The 19,803-nt window shown below is 32.5% G+C and overlaps 1 protein-coding gene across 26 annotated transcripts in view; it reads left to right on the top strand.

The window, feature by feature from the left end:
* Positions 1-19,803, top strand: part of LOC127707479 (polycystin family receptor for egg jelly-like) — a 97,784-nt gene that overhangs the window by 46,389 nt on the left and 31,592 nt on the right. For all 26 annotated transcript variants that reach the window (XR_007984937.1, XM_052212025.1, XM_052212044.1 and 23 more), the window contains 7 exons: positions 4,321-4,491; positions 4,703-4,870; positions 5,060-5,181; positions 5,389-5,553; positions 11,578-11,733; positions 12,005-12,139; positions 17,884-18,004. Coding sequence is in view for 25 of the 26 variants with exons in the window: in XM_052212025.1 (XP_052067985.1) it covers positions 4,321-4,491; positions 4,703-4,870; positions 5,060-5,181; positions 5,389-5,553; positions 11,578-11,733; positions 12,005-12,139; positions 17,884-18,004 (1,038 nt within the window). In the remaining variant the exon portion in view is untranslated. The remainder of the gene's footprint in view (positions 1-4,320; positions 4,492-4,702; positions 4,871-5,059; positions 5,182-5,388; positions 5,554-11,577; positions 11,734-12,004; positions 12,140-17,883; positions 18,005-19,803) is intronic.

The raw sequence follows: 19,803 nt of genomic DNA, 5'->3' as shown, positions 1-19,803 counted from the left end.
CGATTTCTCATTTAACTTGCATTGGGTGAACATGTGATTGTTTCTACTAATTAGTTTGAGGAACTATTCAAAAGATAATCCTATACGACCAGAATTATTTTAACTGTAAACGACAATTTCGAATTATACTATATAAGAAGGACGAAAGATACCAGAGGGACAGTCAAACTCATAGATCGAAAACAAACTGACAACGCCATGGCCCAAAAATAAAAAGAGAAACAGACAAATAATAGTACAGATGACAGAACATATAAAACTAAAGACTAAACAACACGAACCCCACCAAAAACTGGGGGTGGTCTCAGGTGTTCCGGAAGAGTATGCTTGTCAACAAATTTTTGAGAAATATACAATCCCTTTGCAACTGTTGTTAGAGGTTAAAATAACATCGGAGGCAAGAAAACATGTTGGTCAGAGAAATACAAAAAAAGAATAATAATCAAAAACACAACAGTACACAAACTACACATGAAACAATATTTTGAACACCATAAACCCCAAAAATGCTCCGGAAGGCATTACGCTTCAAGTGATTGTTTTTATTGTTATCTGTACCACCACCTTTAAGTAATGCAACGTAATCAAAATTTTAAGCAAAGCTGTATAATTATAATGTATGCATGAATACAGTGATGATCAGTGAGTTGTATTTATACTCTAGGGAAATAAAATAAATTGAAATACACATGTTTCTATCTAAAACTATTGGTAACCGGACGAATTATTTCAAACAAGACACAGGCTAAAAAGATCAGCTTCTTTTGATTTAAAAGTTTTCGTTTTGATAACCGCACACTATTTAATAAATCATAAGCTACACATGTACACACACACACACACACACACACACACACACACACACACGACATTGCATTATTACAACATTTAGTACATCACTATCAGATCTGAAAAGTTGCGGTTGCCAATTTGTTTGTTTCCGTCAGCGGGAGTTTAACCTATGCACCCAAGATAACATGGCAACTCCTTCTGAACTGTATCCAGAAACGCATAAGTAGAACCTTGACTTCATCAAGGGCAATACATGATGAAAAATGAGTTTAGTCGGCAAGTTTGTAGTTATTTTGAGTAATTAAAGATTTTTCATGGTAGGCATTAATTGATTCAATACTAGGACTCAAGAATAAGCCACTGCCGTTCGGCGAGCTATGTCCTGAGTAAAATGTAGTTGAGTTACGATAAGTTGTAAACAAAATTGTATATTAACAGTGTTTTAGCGCTTAATGATTATTTTAGAACTAGTCATACTGTTTTATAAATAAAGGCAACAGTAGTATACCGCTGTTCAAAAGTCAGCGATTGAGAGAAAACAAATCTGGTTTACAAACTAAAACCGAGGGAAACACATTAACTATAAAAGGATAACAACGGAACCACAGAAACATAGAAACACTGATGTGCAACAAAAACAAATGCCAAAAACATCGAAACCGGTTGTAAAAAGATTCCTTACATTCTAAGTGTTTTTGCCATTACGAATTTACCACACATTAGCTACATCAGGTAGATTAGCAATATGCTGGTTTAGTAGCCGGCGACCTTAGAATTTTCCGAATAAGGATACTGTAAACCAACTTATTTTCGCGGATACTTTATTTCGCTTTTAGCCCTTATTAGCCCATTTCGCGGCGATTCAATTTCGCGATTTTCAAATTTGATTGATGCAGTTAAATAAGGAAACATCCAAGTTTTACATATTCGCGACGATTTATATTCGCGTTATTTTACTACTCGCGAAAGTCGCGAAAATAAACCGCTCGCAAAAATTAGTTAACAGTATATAAGCCGTTTTAAGGTTCAGCAAATAGTGGTTTATTTAACTTGTTCTTTTGTTAGGGGATACGTGTTATAACCTAATCCACGATAAACCACACACAAATAAAAAGAAAAATTACGATTATGAATTATGATACTTCAAAGCACCAAAGAGCTTTGTAGAAGGCTAGCAGCTTTCCCAAACTTTGGGTTTATCTTATTTCAATGATCTGTTACCTGCAACATGTGCAAAGAGGAATATAAATAGCATATGACTTTTGACACTCGAATAGCAAAATTATAAACCGGTTACTTTAAATGAATTTAAGTCATAAAAGGTCATTTTGATCTTAACATCACCTAAAAAGTCTGTACCATAAATTATTCAGCTATGTTAAGTCTTTTGGTCATTTTTCAAACTTATCCAATGTTGTTAATTCAGTATGATGTTTATGCGAAGAGTTAAATAACAACTACTGAACAATTTGAACATAGATTGAACAGGTCTTAACTGACTGCAATCAAATTGTATGAACAGTACAGTTCAGTCTTTTAAGAGGTGTTTAAACCATAATGACCTTTCAGATCAAAATTTTATACTAATGGGTGTCGTTTGGCATTTGGTTTGTATACATAGACAATAACTGTTTAGTGTCTTTAGATATCAGCTGTATTTGTACGAGGCTAAGAAACATGTGTAATGCGAGCTTCAGCGAGCTATTACTCCTGTTGCGAGCCGAGTACAAATACAGCTGATATTTAAAGACACTAAACAGTTATTGTCTTCATCCTGTAATTAATTTTGTACATTTTTATTCCATCCAAATCGTTGAATTTGTTTATGAAGGGGAATCGACACGACTTAAACGCGGACCGCAATGAGGACCCCAAATTGAACTGTGACGTAAACAGTAATTTGACATAACCGTTCGCTCACAACAGAAGCAAGATACCAGGAGACTATATACGTCTAGTATACGTATATCGCTTCATGTTATCTGTACACCTGTATTAGTATAGAAGAAAGGTCGATTGCAGGATACATTCATATAAAAAAACTTTTTTCAAGTCTACTGATTTCTCATAGTACACAGTTATCAAAAATGTTCGTCACAATATATTTCAAAGACGTTTGCGAGAACAACATTTTATCTCTGTTCATTTTCCTGCTTATCATTAGAATGAGCATATTGTTAGTAAGAAATAGTTCAAAACTCATTGGTACCAATTTGACTGCACCAGATCAGCCTTTCGACAATTATTGTCTCTTCGGTGATACTCGATAATCGAGGCCAAAATATTTGAAAATCTAAAACTTATTCAAAAATTGAAGATCTGAGAAACTAAAAAGGACTAAAATGTAAAGCCAAAGTCGGGCAAGTACACAAATAATTGGCGGTACCTTCCGTCCCAGATAGAATTTGGCACATACAATTATTAAAAAGAACACTCTACACTTTTAACTAACCACGATATTTTTTTTTCTTGCTTCGAAGTCGCAATCCCATGTCATACATATTAGTAGCTAACAATCCACATTCGGCGTTCTACACGATGCTTCACGTAATGACATACTACACGCAGGCAAACTTCAAACAGGTTTAAGATGAATTGAATTACGTAAGTTACAATAACAATGACCAGTCCGTATCATGTTAAGTGGTAAATTGGGTCAAAGCAAAATGGCAGATTTATGAGTTTCGAACAGCGGTATACTACTGTTGCCTTTATTTATAAGATCGTGTCATTTTATTACAACCAAACAGTTATCACATATATAAAAAAATAAAACAAATGTTGTATGATTGCCAATGATTGATCGACGGATTGATTTATGTTTGCTTTACGCCCATCAGCGCAAATAAATGCAATATTGCAGCAAGAACTACTTTAAAAATTATTCGACAAAAGGCAGTGTTAAAAATCAGACAAAAGGTCTATCAATATACTAAAACTTTAGTTTAAAGCAAAATTACTTAATTACAAATAAAATTCATCAATGAGATAAATGAGACAAATTTCCAACAGAAACCTAATGACGAAGAACCTATAGATCACGTTACGAACTAAAACAATGAGAACAATCCGTACCGTTTAGCAGTCTAAATACATGTCTGTAATGGTTAAATATTTTTTTTATCTCTCATAGGATAATTGCAATCAATAGTAAGTGTGGATTTCAAAGGTCTACACATTTTATTTATTTTATTCATCAAATGTGCGAAATACTAGGTATATTTCTTAAAACACGGTAAACAAATCTCATTGTAGTTAATTCAGTAATATTGTCATAAAATCGTAAAAGTGAACCGTGGATCAGCGAACATCCAATTCTATTATAAACCCAATCACATACTATAGTATTGAATGTTATTTGTATATTAGTAATTTTGTTTTAAATGTAAGTAAATGATTTATTGTTGAAGTTTGAATAATAGAAATAATATAGGGCACAATTTGTAATCGCTCGTCCCCTACTCCAGTATCGAAATCAGCGCATTTAACTATAATTAAGAACCCAAACTTACAATTCTATTTTTTTAGGTCTTACTGCTAATGAGATAGGTATCAGACCCGACGCCCTTCGAGAAATGGATAGAATAAGATTTCATCTATTGCTCAGAACTCCCGGTAGATCTCATTCACAGGCAGAGTATATCGTGTCTGTGAATGCTCCACCATATGGTGGTTCCTGTTCCATAACTCCTTCTACAGGTATGAATATATTTGTATAATTTAAAGGTTGCTTGAATTGAAATTTACAATATTCAGATAAAAGGATATGAGAGTTTTGCATGGGAAAATTTGAAAAAAAACACTTTGGTTACTCACCACAGTCGAACCATTGATCACACAAGAATTCATGGTAAAAAAAAAGATAATACTGCTCTCTTGACAATAGAAATATTCAATGTTTCCTTTTTAGGTATTACAGTTAAGACTAAGTTTACTATAGCTTGTAAAAACTGGTTTGATGAAGGAGAAAGATATGTACAAAACAGAGCAGATGATGGAAATGAATTGTTAACATATTCTATCTATCATGTGAGAAACACCACGACTGGTATACTTGAATCTTTGTTGTCCACGACAGGTTTGTACTAGTGTATACGTACTCAGAATATATATTCCTTGAATCATGGAAAAAATAATAATTAAAATTTATAAATTCAGTTATCTCTGATCAGTTTTGACTTTTTGCTGGATCTTGTAAAAGCGAGATTAAAAATAGATTTATCTTCGTCGAACTGTATTTTAGTAATAACAATATTCTTTATTTTAGGAGACAGTAGTATTGTTACAACATTAGCAGTAGGAGATCCAGGAAATAATTTCCATAGCATCATAAGGGTCAACATCATAGATTTCTACAACGGATACACTGAAGTGGATTTACAAGTAACGGTAACTGTCACCTTTTGAAAATGATCTTACCAAATATATAATCAACCTTTTTAAGACTAACTATATAACAGATATTATTTAGAAATGTTGTTCAGTGGAATAATGAATCAGTTCGGAAAAATGACGTTTACCAATCTAGAGTTATATTCTTGTTTTTTTATTTGTGGTGAAAAAAATTTGAAATACCCTGTCTCTTATGATTTTCAGATTAACAATGTAATCAGTACTGATAGAACTACACAATCAGATACAGAACTGATTAAAACTATTACAGAACTGGTTAATGACGGCATGGATGAAGCACGAATCAGCAATGATCCTAAACAGGTCATTCATCAGGCTTCAACTATCGTGGCTTCTATTACATTAACAGTAAGTAGAAGACACACTCACGGTCATCATAACGCTTAACATATGAGCTGCGTCGGATTAATATCAATATATCTGTTAACCTATCTCGGGATGAAAAATCTCTACGGAAAGTCTGTTACTGTTTGAAAATTGAGTTGTTATAAGTACCCTACAAAACAGACTGACATTTATCTTTTATTTCGTATTTGAATGTTTCATAATTAATCAAATGTATCAAATTAATGTACACGTATATGTGTACTTGCATAAGGTCGATTTCTATCCGACGCAGCTCATATATAAAAGACAACTGTCCTTACCGAAATTCAAATATCGAATACCGGATATATTAATGATTTTATGTATTTGGAACATAGAAAAATATTACTAAATAACTAAATTGTAATTGATGGAAAGAAAATGCTGATCATGGTAATAATTTTTGTGGTATCTGAAGATACGGGATGAAACACAACTATAGTTTTCGGCGATAAGACATCTAATTTTGTATCTCATTAACAAAACTATACCAAATCGATTCGAATTCTGTATTTGTAGAATTGTATAATTAAACTAGGTCATAATTTAATTATTATTGGTTGTTTCCTTTGAATTATCCTGGCGATACCAAACTGTCACCTCATAAAATGCATAAACAAACAAGACTAAAACAGAAAGCAAATAACAAACACCCAAACGTTATGAAATGAAATGTAAAAAATCAACTGTATTGAATGAATGTTTTGGGGTTTTTTTTCATCGAGCAATGTCAGAATTTTTCGTGTATATGTACCAAAGCAAGACATTTCGTTTCCACTAATTACTTTAATCCTTTTCTAAATTCTTTCATTAATACAAAAATTGTGTTTGGAAGAAAACTTGTTCCAAACGGGATATTTCATCCTAATTTTTCCGGTAGTTTATATAGTGCCCGTAAATTAAGATACCATTCATGGTAACTTATCGATTCTTTAGATAAACTTATTTCAAAAAGTTATCAATTTAACACTGTTATTATATCTTTGAATAGTTTTTATGGGTACAGACATTGATTTTGTTATCAAATATTTAAAACATTACTAAATATTATTGATGTACAGCTATTACGATCCTGCATTCTGTCGATTCTTATATTTTGGCATTGCAAAAGATCATATATGTTTTTCTCTGACTGTTTATGAAGTCTATAAACTTATTCAATTGGATGTGTACTGATTGATATTTAAGTCTTGGATACATGATATGTTTACTAGTTATTATTGTCTTTGAACTAGCTTTCAGTAACCGCGAGTACTCTTAGATTGATACTTTGTAACTTAAGTCTTTTTTGTTAGTTGTTTTTTTTTTTTGTATCGATCTGATGAGTCAAGTCTTTTTTTGTGTTTTTTTATCGATCAGATGAGTCAAGTCTTTTTCAATTAATTTTTATAAATCGTTCTTATGCTGTGCTATTTCATCACTGTTTCAGGTAAGGTGACCTGAACTCATGTTTAACCCCGCCACATTCTGTACGTGCCTCTCCCAAGTCTGGAGCCTGTTATTCAGTGCTTTTAGTTTATTGCTGTATATCATACATGTTTTCGTTTGTTGTTATGTACATACATTAGTTTTAATTGTTTTACATTTTTGCATGTCGGGGCATTTATAGCGTGTTATGCAATAGTATGGATCTTCTTCATTGTTGAAAGCTGTACGGTGACCTATAGATGTTAACATCTACGACATTTTAAATTTGGTGGATAGTTGTCTCAATGACAATCATACTACATCTCTTTACTTTATATCAGCTCGATTTTGGAATTTATAAATTTCATTTCATAATAAAACGTGATAACTTCTGGTATAGATTTTTAAAACGTTCTGGGCCATAAAATATCCTCTATTCATATAATGCGCCTAGTCTTCCAAAATAATCGTATTTGACGATCACAGGATATTGACCTTAATAAAAAAAAAACGGAAACACTAAAATATTCTGTCAATCTTAAAGTTCAAACAACGGTATGCACCATCTACTTTGTAAACTCAGTCTCATTCATTAGGCTCAGTTATTCTAATTTTGTTCACATCGTTAATACATATCCCTTAATATTTTCTCTTTGCAAACATTTTTTCAGAGCGCATTTTGTAATATCCTTCAAATTAACATTCCAGAAGATCAAAAACATCATTTTTGAAAACTAGTTACGTTAATAAAGGAGTTTATTTTAGCAATCTAGCAAGAACATACATTAAATTTTTGCAATGTTCAAATGAACCCATTTTATGATACTGATATTTTATTTTATCTTTCAACTTCAAAACCTTTGACAAAATATACTTTTAACTGTACATCTTTTATAACCGACGTTTACATTTAAAAAGATATATGTCATTGTTCTTGAGACTGTGATATCATTTCTAGGTTAAGATACGATCCTTGTGGCATATTGTAAAATAAAACCTTATCATTGTTTAATTAGAACAGAGGAAATGAATGAAGAAGAAGAATCGTCTACCTTCTAAATTTATTGGATGGAAAGTCATGAAGTTATCAGCATGTCACTTTCTTTGCACTGGAAATATTCGTGCAGAAAATCAATCAGAGATTATTGCAGCCTTTTCTTTTTCTTTTTGATAATTGCATTAAACATTTTGAAAGTAACATTTTTACAAAATCATTATACAAACACGATATATAGACAATAAAACAAACAAAATACTCGTAGAAACCGTTTTTCTACCTGATGATAAAGCAGTCAATAACGTTGTTGTTTAATTTGAGGAATGGAATATATTGAAATACTTAAAATTGAGAAGATAATAATCGAGTATCGTCATTCCTACAACTTCTGTTGAAGAAAATATCTTGTGTGTCTATTTCCGGAATCTTAAAAAAACTCTGAAATTTTTTGATCAACTAGTTTCCTTCAATGGTTACTTTGTCTTCCTTGACAGATATGATTTTTCTAATCGGTTTACTACCTAACCACACAATCTTATAAAACAGACATTTTACTATTTAGAAAAAAAACACCTTTTGATAAGATTGATTTCAATTAAATTTGTTGCAATCTTTTTCAGTAATTTATCTCACAATAAATATTCAACAGGGAAAGAAATAATTCAATTCTTCAGTGGTTTTCATTTGAAACCTCTTGGCAAATTTAATCTAAATTTCACAGAGGGATGTACGGTGGACTTTTTAAAATAATTCCAATTTTGTTGCAATATGAGATATGACAAAAAAAATAACTTTAGGGAATCTTTGAATCGGATTGGTCAATTGAAAATAAATGAACCTTGAACCTGGAAGCCGTATTGTTTTGACGCTTTACATGATTGATGGTTGGCAGACCACATAAAACGTTCATCAGATTATATAAGGCATTGTAGAACATAGATCCTAAAACAAGTTCTCGTTAAGTTACGATCTAATAAAAGAACACATTGCTAATAGCAGAGAATACAAATTAAAGTAATCATGTCAATACGCATTAAATATATTACTATTAAGATATTTGATATTTTAAAAGATATGAAGTGTTGCTGTAACTGCGTTTATAAGAAAGTAAAACGCACCGTTATAAGACAATAGAAAAACAAAAGAGATGGGGTATCCATCCATGACTCCAAATCAGTACATGCATAGCAAAAAAACACACAAAAAGCAAAGGAACAGCGTTTTTATGGCTGTTTTTCATCTCAAAGTCATAGTGAGGCCTTCAACACGCAACCTAAAAAAACTCTCAGCTCACTGCAAATGTAAGATGTCCTCTATCATCGGTCTTAGCGGAATTCCTTGCAAAAGAATTCGGATAGACTTTGTAAGATGTAACACCACCAAATCGGGCCCGGTCAATAAGATGTACTTATTAATGTTCCAATGATAATATTAATAATAATAATAATAATTATAATAATAATGATTATGATAATGATAATGAATTCTTTATTTCAAGAGGGTAAACACAGTTAGTAACAACAAACTAATCTTCCCTGAGGCCATACAAATTACAATACCATCAAAAACAGATATTTACACATTACAGTTGATTAACAGTCGAGTAGTTCAATGTATTCTTATTTACATGATAAGATATAAAACTGTTCAAGAGGTACATGTAGTATAGAATAAAAAAATAATATAAAATAAAAAGTTAAAAATATACATATCAAAATAATACATTGTAGAAATTATAATCTTATCAGGACTGTGTCAAGTACCTCTTGATACTTTGTTTAAAAGTAAAAGTGTTTTGGGCTTTACGTATTTTGTGTGGTAGTCCATTTCATAACACTGATCCAGAATAAACAAAAGATTTCTTAAACCGCTCAGCTTTTGGCTTAGGAACTATCAGATTACCTTGAGTAACACCTCTCAAGGAGTAAGGATTATTCATGTTATTATCTGATTTCAGTTTAAACTTTTGAAATAGATACATTGGTGCTTCCATACGCACACATTTATATAGAAGTAACATTGAACCAGTAAGATATCAAATGATTAGAATATCACAAAATAGCAGATTATACAAATGTCTTTGAGTATTAATATTTTTCATTATTGCTATATAAAAAAAACATCAAAATTATGAGGTCATAACATGTGTTATCGCTAACACACATACTCATGTTTTAAAAAATGTTGCTTTCTAAATAGTGTGACATTAGATTAGTAGAAATTTATTTGGAAATATTGAAATACTTATTCGAAGTCTGCGATATCCCAAACCGTCTTACGGTGTTTATATATCCCAACTCAAATCAGGGATTACCTCAAATAACTTAAATCCTTTACTAAATTCTTCCATAGATATAAAGATTTGGTTTGCAAGTTTGGCTGTACCTGTAGAAAACTTATTTCAAAGGAATATCACATCTTAATTTTACGTTGCTGTTGTAAGCCGAGCCCGGAAATTTAGATACGATACGGGTAAACTTATCAATCCTTTAAATAAACGTATTATAAAAGGTTACCTATTCAACACTGTAATGAAATCTTTGAATATTGTTTTTATTGGTATAAATATTGATTTTGTTATCAGGAAATTAAAACCATATTAAATATTATTGTACATATATACTTTCACGATACTACAATCTGTCGATACCTATATTTTGGAATTGCACAAGATCATGTTTTTCTCTGACTGTTAATGACGTCTTTACACTAAATCCATTGGATGTTGGTTGTGTACTGATTGATATTTTAGTCTTAGATACATATTTTTTTAGTTATTATTAGTTGTAATTGGTCTTGAACTAGCTGTCAGTAACTGCGATTACTCCCGGATCTGAACTTAGTGTCCTTTTTGTTGTAAGGGATGAGGGATGATATATACCCTACCACGTCCTGTTTGTGTTTTTGTTTGATGTTTTTCTTTGTATCGATCTGATGAGCTAACTCTTTTTCAACTGATTTTTATAGTTTGTTCTTATGTTGAACTGTTACACCACAGTCCCAGGTTAGAAAAGGGATGAGCGCTCACAAACATGTTTAACCCAGCCACATTCTATATGTGCCTGTCCCAAGTCAGAAGCCTGTAGTTCAATGATTGTCGTTGGTTCATGTCTGTCATATTTGTTTTTCGTAAATTGTTTTGTTATAAATTAGGCCCTTAGTTTATTCAACTGAATTGTTTCATACTTTTCATGTCAGGGCCTTTTATAGCCGACTATACTGTATGGGTTTTTCTCATTGTTGAAGGCCATACGGTTCCCTATAACTGCTTACATCCACTTCATTTGAACTTTGGTGGATAGTTGTCTCATTGGCAATCAAACCACATCTCCTAATTTTCATATTGGTACACTAGCAAAAATGGAAACCTAAATAATCCGACAACAGAAACAAATACAACAAAACAGTACAAAGAATAATGATAATAATACAATTAAATAATGCCTTACATTTAAAAAGTTAGAGAAAGAAGATATAATCTTTATGAAAATTAGACGTTATAAAATTGGAGTCACTGGATAAAAATATGCATGTCAACTAGCAATTATTATTTTTATCGGTGTACAAAAAAGTTACTTATAGTGTAACTTATATTTTTTTAGCCTATACAACCAGAGACGTTTAATACCACCGACAACCCGTTAGAATGGGTTTCTGGATTATTGGAAGCCACAAAAAATGGAACGAAACCATATAACGACATATTGAATGATCTGATAAAATATTATCAAGATCCTGTTAAGGTGGTTATTGTACAGGTAGGTATATTTGCTTTGAGCGAGTGAGTATGTTTATGTTAAATACTGATTCAATAATTGTCAACTTTATACAGTTCAAACAAAATCATTATAAGTATGCTGCCTAAACGTATAAAGATCTCCCGTTAATTTGCTTTGATAGGAAAAGCTCACAGTCAAACTTTTGTAAGGAAAAATGTATTTTCAAATACCTAACAGTTATCCGAATCAAGGTCGTCTTATATGCAAATTAGAATTACTAAGTATTTTAAACTTAATCATTTTTTTCAAGGCTGTTGAGAATTTGACAAAAGAAATGGAAGTTAAGTTAATGTCGGATGACTTAACTTTTTACATGACAGAAATGGCAACCAGTGCATTCGCCACTGCACTCAGTAACAATAAACTAGTTAATAACTTTGCCGGGGTAAGTCTTATAAAATGATTTTAATTGCAAAAAATTTAAGAGTTCAAATCAAGAGATGCATGTAGATTTTTATATGTAAGTAAGCATATTTCGCATTCTCCGAAATAAAAAAAAAGAAGAAACATGAAAAGAAATTAGTTCATTCCAAATGAAAGTGTGAATATTGATATTTAGAAATGTTCACCGAAATTATTTTAAAAAAAGCTTTGCATAAACAGCTTAATATCAAATTGTACTTTCATGTTAATTTGACCTATTGACACAATTTGTAATGCATTTCTGTTATTCAATGTTTACTTATTTTGTGTTATATCTCGTCTCACTATGTACCACCTGTATTTAGTATGACGATAAATTTCCACTTCTGTACTCGTACTGTGAACAACAAATTTATTTATTTTGTAAAAAATGTTGCCGTACTCCTAACAACAAAATTATTATATTTGACTTTACCTGTGTACGTTACTTTATTTGACGCCATTTTGTCCCAGGTTAACGTAGTTTTTTTTTTACATTGATCTACATCTTTTTTTATTAATATTGTATTTATATTGTGTCATAGATCAAACTTATTCGTTCAGTGTATATAAATAAGAAAATGTGGTATGAGTGCCAATGAGACAACTATCCATCCAAGTCTCAATGTTGAAAAAGTAATCAAATATAGGTCAAAGTACGGCCTTCAACACGGAGCCTTGACTCACACCGAACAGCAAGCTAAAAAGGGCCCCAATAAGACTAGTGTAAAACAATTCAAACAGGAAAACCAACGGTCTAATCTATATAAAAAATGAGAAACGAGAAACACTTATGAACCACACCAACAACACCTGAACAACAGGCTCCTAACGTAGGACAGGTGCTTAAAAATGCAGCGTTTTTAAACGTTTTAACAGGCGCCAACCTCCACCGATCGAGTTAAGCTATTTAAATTGATATTGTATAGGGTGTCTCTTTATGTTGTAATGTTACACTACTGTTTAAGGTTAGGGCGAAGGTTGGCGCCTGTTAAAACGTTTAAACCCGCTGCATTTGTATGCATCTATCCTAAGTCAGGAGCCTGGTGTTCCGTGGTTGTCGTTTATTGGTATTGTTCATAAGTGTTTCTGGTTTCTCGTTTTTTATATAGATTAGACCGTTGGTTTTCCTTTTTGGATTGTTTTACACTAGTCATTTTGGGGCTCTTTATAGCATGCTGTTCGATGTGAGCTAAGGGTCCGTGTTGAAGGCCGTTCTTTGACCTATAAAAGAGGGACGAAAGATACCAGAGGGACAGTCAAACTCATAGATCGAAAACAAACTGACAACGCCATGGCCAAAAATAAAAAGACTAACAGACAAATAATAGTACAGATGACACAACATAGAAAAACTAAAGACTAAGCAACACGAACCCCACCAAAAACTGGGGGTGATCTCAGGTGCTCCGGAAGGGTAAGCAGATCCTGCTCCACATGTGGCACCCGTCAATTGTTAATTGACACATATTAAACATGGCGGACATTACAACAGTTGTGAAAAAATGTTGAGTGATAAAAAGGCATTAACGCATGATATAAACAGTATTATGAAGCTGATATTGTTGTGGAATAAACCTCATATATTGTGGTGGTAACTGTGTTGTCAAACACCTGAAAATCTAGACCCAACAAATTAGATCCTCAGAAGGTGAGACACCCCGCCCCGATTGTAAACAAACAAAAATGGATAGTACAGACAGCCTTAAAAAAAGTCTACCGCACACGGACGAAGAGAATTTAACGGGTAAAATGAACGAAGTTATACGTAAATTGGGTGGAGATATGTCATCTAGTGTTAACGCGTCTAAAGCAAAGGATACCCAGTAAACCAGGACTTGTGAAAGGCAGTGTTCAAAACGCACAACAAAAAAATAATGATACTACGAAATAAGCACAAGCTGAAAAACGACGAATATTTTAATAACATTTTCATTCAAAGTGCAAAGTCCAGAGTTGAAAAGTTATTGGAAACAAACACGCGTATGATACTTCGAGAACTCTCACAGGGGAAAGCATACAGAATGACGGGAAACGGGTGCTTTACTGCGAAAACGAAATGAGGAAACAAATGACAACGGGGACAACCCAACAGTAAATATGGATGCTCAAAACTCGCAAGGCGGCGCGCACAGATTGTATATTACCCGACGCAATGGCGTTATTAAGGTCAGACATTTGAACGTGAACGCTTGTGGATGGATACAGAACAATAATTTATTAAGAAAAAACATTGTATATAGCATCGATGCTGACATTTTTAGTGTAAGCGAAACACACCTGAAATCAGCTGACAATTTACAAGTAGACGGGTATACATGGAAAGTATTAAAAAGAAATTGCATTCATCGAAATGCTCCAAAGATTCGGGTGGAGTCGAACTCCTACTAAAACAATGGATAATGAACGAATATAACTATGAACTGATTGACGGTAGCTTTGAAGGATTTTTTTGTGTTAATTTTACGTCAAAATCTAGATAAAATTACAAATCAACATGGGAAATCCTTCATAGAATTTTTTAATGAGTCAAAAATGTGTGTTTCGAACGGAAGGTATGACCCTGTACATGATGACTTAACTTGTGTTTCAGGTAGAGGAAAATCAGTAGTGGACTATATTTGCGTTCCGCATGACGCTTTAAAACTATACAGTCATTTAAAGTTATTACAACACGATAAATAGTAAGAAAGTTTAATTTATTGGAGTTTCTTGGAAGAGGAAGTAAAGTCCCTGATCACTCCATTATATTAACAGAATTCAATACTTACGAGGAAGCTAAAGAATCCTGCCAAGCTACATGTTCTTTGCCGAAACGATACAAATTTGACTCGATCCCAAATGATTTCCTAGCGTCGAATATGCGTAAAACTGTCTTGCAAACTTTGATATACAAAATAGAAACCACGAGAGAAACTCAGACTAATATGGATAATATATATTCAGATTTGTTTAATATAATTATTGACGAAATGGCATTTTAAAGTGATGTTAACGACAATAAAGACATTCGTTTTGTGCTGAAGTTGAAAACATGACAACTACATACCCTAATGACTTTTGGGACAAAATAAAAAAAACTTGGACCTCGTAGATGCCAGAAAATCCCGATTGAGGTATACGGCGAAGATGGAACGATTCTCACGGATGATGAAACTATATTGAATAAATAGAAAACGGACTTTCAGAACATATACAATATGAACAATGCTGCTTCAAACTTCGACGATGGATTTCACAGGCAAGCATCAACACATAAATCATCATTGGAGGACAAAATGCTTGACCCGCTTTATAATGAAAAATCTGAAACTAAATACGACCATAACCATCGAAGAAATTAGACGGCTTGTGTACAAAAGAAAAAACCGGCAAAAGTTTCGGTATAGATAGTATTCCGTACGAAGTACTGAAATATGAACCTGTAGTGTCCGTGATTCATTCATTGTTTCAATTGATTTTCGAAACAACTATCATTCCGTCTGTTTGGAGACAGGCTATCCTTTGTCCGATTCTAAAAGACAAATCTTCAGATACACGTGTACTTCTCAATTACCGAGGAATTAGTTTACTTTCTTGTATATCAAAAATTTACAGTGCATTCATCAGCAGTCGAATATCATCCTATATAGAGTCCAACTATATTTTAGCAGACGAACAAAATGGTTTTCGCTCCGATCGATCATGTGAGGATCATGTATTTACTCTTAATGCTGTATCGAGAAACCACAAGACTTCATTCGCAACTTTCATTGATCTTAAGAAAGCGTTCGATTTTATTGACCGAAATTTGTTAAATAACATTGATTGGAAAATGTACAACTCAATTAAAAACATTTACGTTAGTACTTCTGCTTGTGTTCGTGTGAACAATAGACTTTTCGCAGTGGTTTTTATGTAGTTCTGGGGGTAAACAAGGGGATAATTTATCTCCAACGTTATTTTCAATTTTTATCAACGACCTGTTACAGGAAGTGAACAGTCTCGGACTTGGTGTAAATATTGGTGACTCCACGCTTTCGTTATTTTTATATGCGGAGGACATCGTCTTATTGGCATCATCCGAAACTGACATGCAATGTATGCTTGATAAAGTCCACGAGGGGTGCAAGCGATGGCGTGTTTTGATAAATATAGAGAAAACAAAAGTTATGCATTTTCGTCCGTCTCGATCTAAATGAAGTGAATTCCAGTTCAAAATTGGTGACAATCTACTTCAAATTACTAATACATACAAATACCTCGGTGTAACTTTTCACGACCTTTAGGACTTTAAAGATAATGCAAATAGACTATCGGAAGCTGGAGGTAGAGCATTAGGAAGGGTCAGCTCCAAGATTCATCATTTAAAAGACTTCGGAATGAAAACTTTTGAGAAACTTTTTACATCGTGTTTAGTACCAGTGCTGAACTATAGCTTTTCGATCTGGGGATACAAAGACTTCGCTTGTTTGAATCAAATTCAGAACAAAACAATTCGTTATTTTCTTGGCGTCCATAAATTTGTACTGACATTGGCAATAAACGGTGAAGTTGATTGGGTGAACGCAAAGGAACGACGATGATGCAATATTATAAGTTATTGGAACAAACTTGTGTATGTAAAGTCGTCTTTACTTGGGACTACGAAAGGTGTACGAACAATTGGTCATCTGAAGTGAAAAACTTTATGTCATTTATAGGATTGGAGAACAACTTTATTACAAAAAACACATGTGATTTACTTATGTGCAAAACAGTACTAAAAGAAAAATGCTCCGCAGATTTGGGGAAAGGTTTAACGAACTTTCCGTAACTTCGAACATACAGACTTATAAAATCAGAATACAGCTGTGAACATTACATAGAACTTAATCTTAACCGTAACAAATTGTCCATAATACCGCAGCTCAGGTGTGGCATTCTTCCACTCAGGTTAGAAACTGGTCGTTTTGTAAATGAAGCAGAAGATGACAGGTTGTGTAAAATGTGTTATGATAACTGTGTGGAAAACGAATTCTATTTCCTCATAATTTTTACAACAATCTACGAATTCAACATTTCTCACAAATTGAAAATTTATGTATACTCTCAAAAGATGAACAGTTTAAATATTTACTATGTCAACATCCGTGAAAAACTGCTAAATATCTATTGCAAGCTTTCAGTAAAAGAAAAAAGTTTTTATATGAAAATTTTCGATAAAATTGATTTATTTTGTTCGTCATACCATTGCCATTAATGAATAAAGTGACTTATAGACCCAAAGGGTCGGGTGTTCTAATTATTGTTTTTTTATATTTCACTGTATTATATACCCTTTTGTGAAAAACACATGTCACTATAATAAATAATTTAGTTGGTTAGATAGTTAGTGTTTACTTTTTACACATTGTGACTTGGATGGAGAGTTGTCTCATTGGCACTCATATCACATCACCTTATTTATAATATAATTTAATTCGTTGCATTTGTTTACAGACTTCAGGATCCAATGCACTAATAAATCTTGCTACAAGTTTCAAAAACGCAAGTGAAACTGCATTATTAACGAATGGTTTTTATATTTCACTGTATTATATACTATTTTGTGAAAAACACATGTCACTATGATTAATAATTTAGTTGGTTAGTTTGTTAGTGTTTACTTCTTACACGTTGTGACTTGGATGGAGAGTTGTCTCATTGGCAATCATACCACATCATCTTGTTTATAATATAATTTAATTCGTTGCATTTGTTTTACAGACTTCAGGATCCAATGCACTAACAAATCTTGCTACAAGTTTCAAAAACGCAAGTGAAACTGCATTATTAACCAATGGTTTGTTCGATAGTTCAGACCCTCATTTAGACTCGACTTCAGCTGGTGAGAACTATATTTCAAAATGCTAGAAAATTTTATAATAAAAGAATTAAAAGTGATGATACTGAATTATGAGAAGTAACAAACAAGTATTATTCTATTATTTGATAACTTTTGTCTAATATACCGTTATATGAAAGGTTATGTAATATATTGATATTCTATTTATTGAAATGTGAGACGGAATTCACTGTTCAGTTGTATTAAGTAAGACTGAGAAACTTGTTTAAAGAAGTATTTATTAGGAAAGCTCAATTGTGTTCAGCATAAAATTAGAAGATGGGGTAATATTGCCAATTGGACATTTATCCAACAGAGACCAAATGACTTAGATGTAAGCAACTATAATTCATCGTATTGACGTCAACAATTTACAAACCCTATACCGTTTAATAAGCTATAAAAGGTCCTGAAATGATAAAATGTAAAACAATGCAAACGAGAAAACCAACAAATGTACAAAACAATAAATGACCAACAACAACAACTGAATTACAGGTTCCTGACTTGGGACAGGCACATACAGAATCTGGCAGTGTTACACTTTTAGCGAGAGTTCAATCCTCCTAACCTGGGACAGTGGTGTTGCATTTCAACATAAAAACAAACTATTAAATCATGCTGAAAAAAGCTTAACTCTTTATTATTGACAAATAAATACAATATCAAAAACGTTAGGACACAAAGTACATATCTAAGAGTACTTGCAGTTACTAAAAACTAGTTCGAAGCCAAAAACAACTGATAAAAATCAATCAGTGCACATCCAATGGATTTAGTGATAAGACGTTATAAACAGTTTGAGAAATACATGACCTTGTGCAATGCCAAAATATAAGTATCGAGCAGATGTAGAACCATTAGCGTTCATAACTCTATAAGAATATATATTCAGTTATACTATATTTCTTTAATAACAAAATCATTATTAGTAAGGATTAAAAAAATATTCAAAGATCTTATTAATCTTATTACAGTGTTAATTTGCTAATATTTTAGAGAATAAGACTTATTTTGTAAGTCTTGTAGATTATCTTACAGTAACAACTTAGATAAATTGAACAGGGACTATCATATATGTGTGTGTCTTTGTTGGTGAAAGGGATGTTGCGTGCTATACAACCTTGTTCGCCCAATAACTTTTATTTGAAAACTTCTCCTATTATCTCAGTTTATCGCTAATCAGAACCTGTTTTGTTCTTACATTACATATTTAGCTATTATAACAATATGCAATGAATGTTGAAAAAAACATTAATATTTGGAGCTGGTTACTAGTATTAGATTTGATGCTTTTATATTAATGCTAAACTAATGGTTTTTTGCCATCTTGCAATATATTATGAGAAAAGGAAAAACTTGACAATGCACTTCCATAGATAGATATAAAAAGGAGATTTAGTTCATAAAAACAGCTAATTAAACCATAAGACAGGTTCATGCTCTCGTCCCTTATAAGGCATTGTGTCAGTGGTTATCGCTGTTTCCATGTGGGTTTTTTTGTTTGTTTTTTTCTTGTGCCAGTTTTAAAAACTTGTTGTTAATGTCAGATTATTGCGTCTTTTGGTTGACTTTTGTTGTTTCATTAATATAACTATTCTTCAAGTATAGACTCGGGTACTTTAATAAAATTGAGAATGGAAACGGGGAATGCGTTAAAGAGACATCAACCCGACCAAAGAGCAACAAGCAGTCCAAGGCCACCAATGGGTCTTCAACACAGCGTGAAAATACAGCACCCGGAGGCGAGCTTTATCAATACAATAATGTATACTAGTTCAGGGAAAATGGATGTCACACTA

The sequence above is a fragment of the Mytilus californianus genome, unplaced genomic scaffold, assembly GCF_021869535.1.
Source record: "Mytilus californianus isolate M0D057914Y unplaced genomic scaffold, xbMytCali1.0.p SCAF_7, whole genome shotgun sequence".
Classification (NCBI taxonomy): Eukaryota; Metazoa; Mollusca; class Bivalvia; order Mytilida; family Mytilidae; genus Mytilus; species Mytilus californianus.
This window is presented reverse-complemented; position numbering and strand designations above follow the sequence as displayed.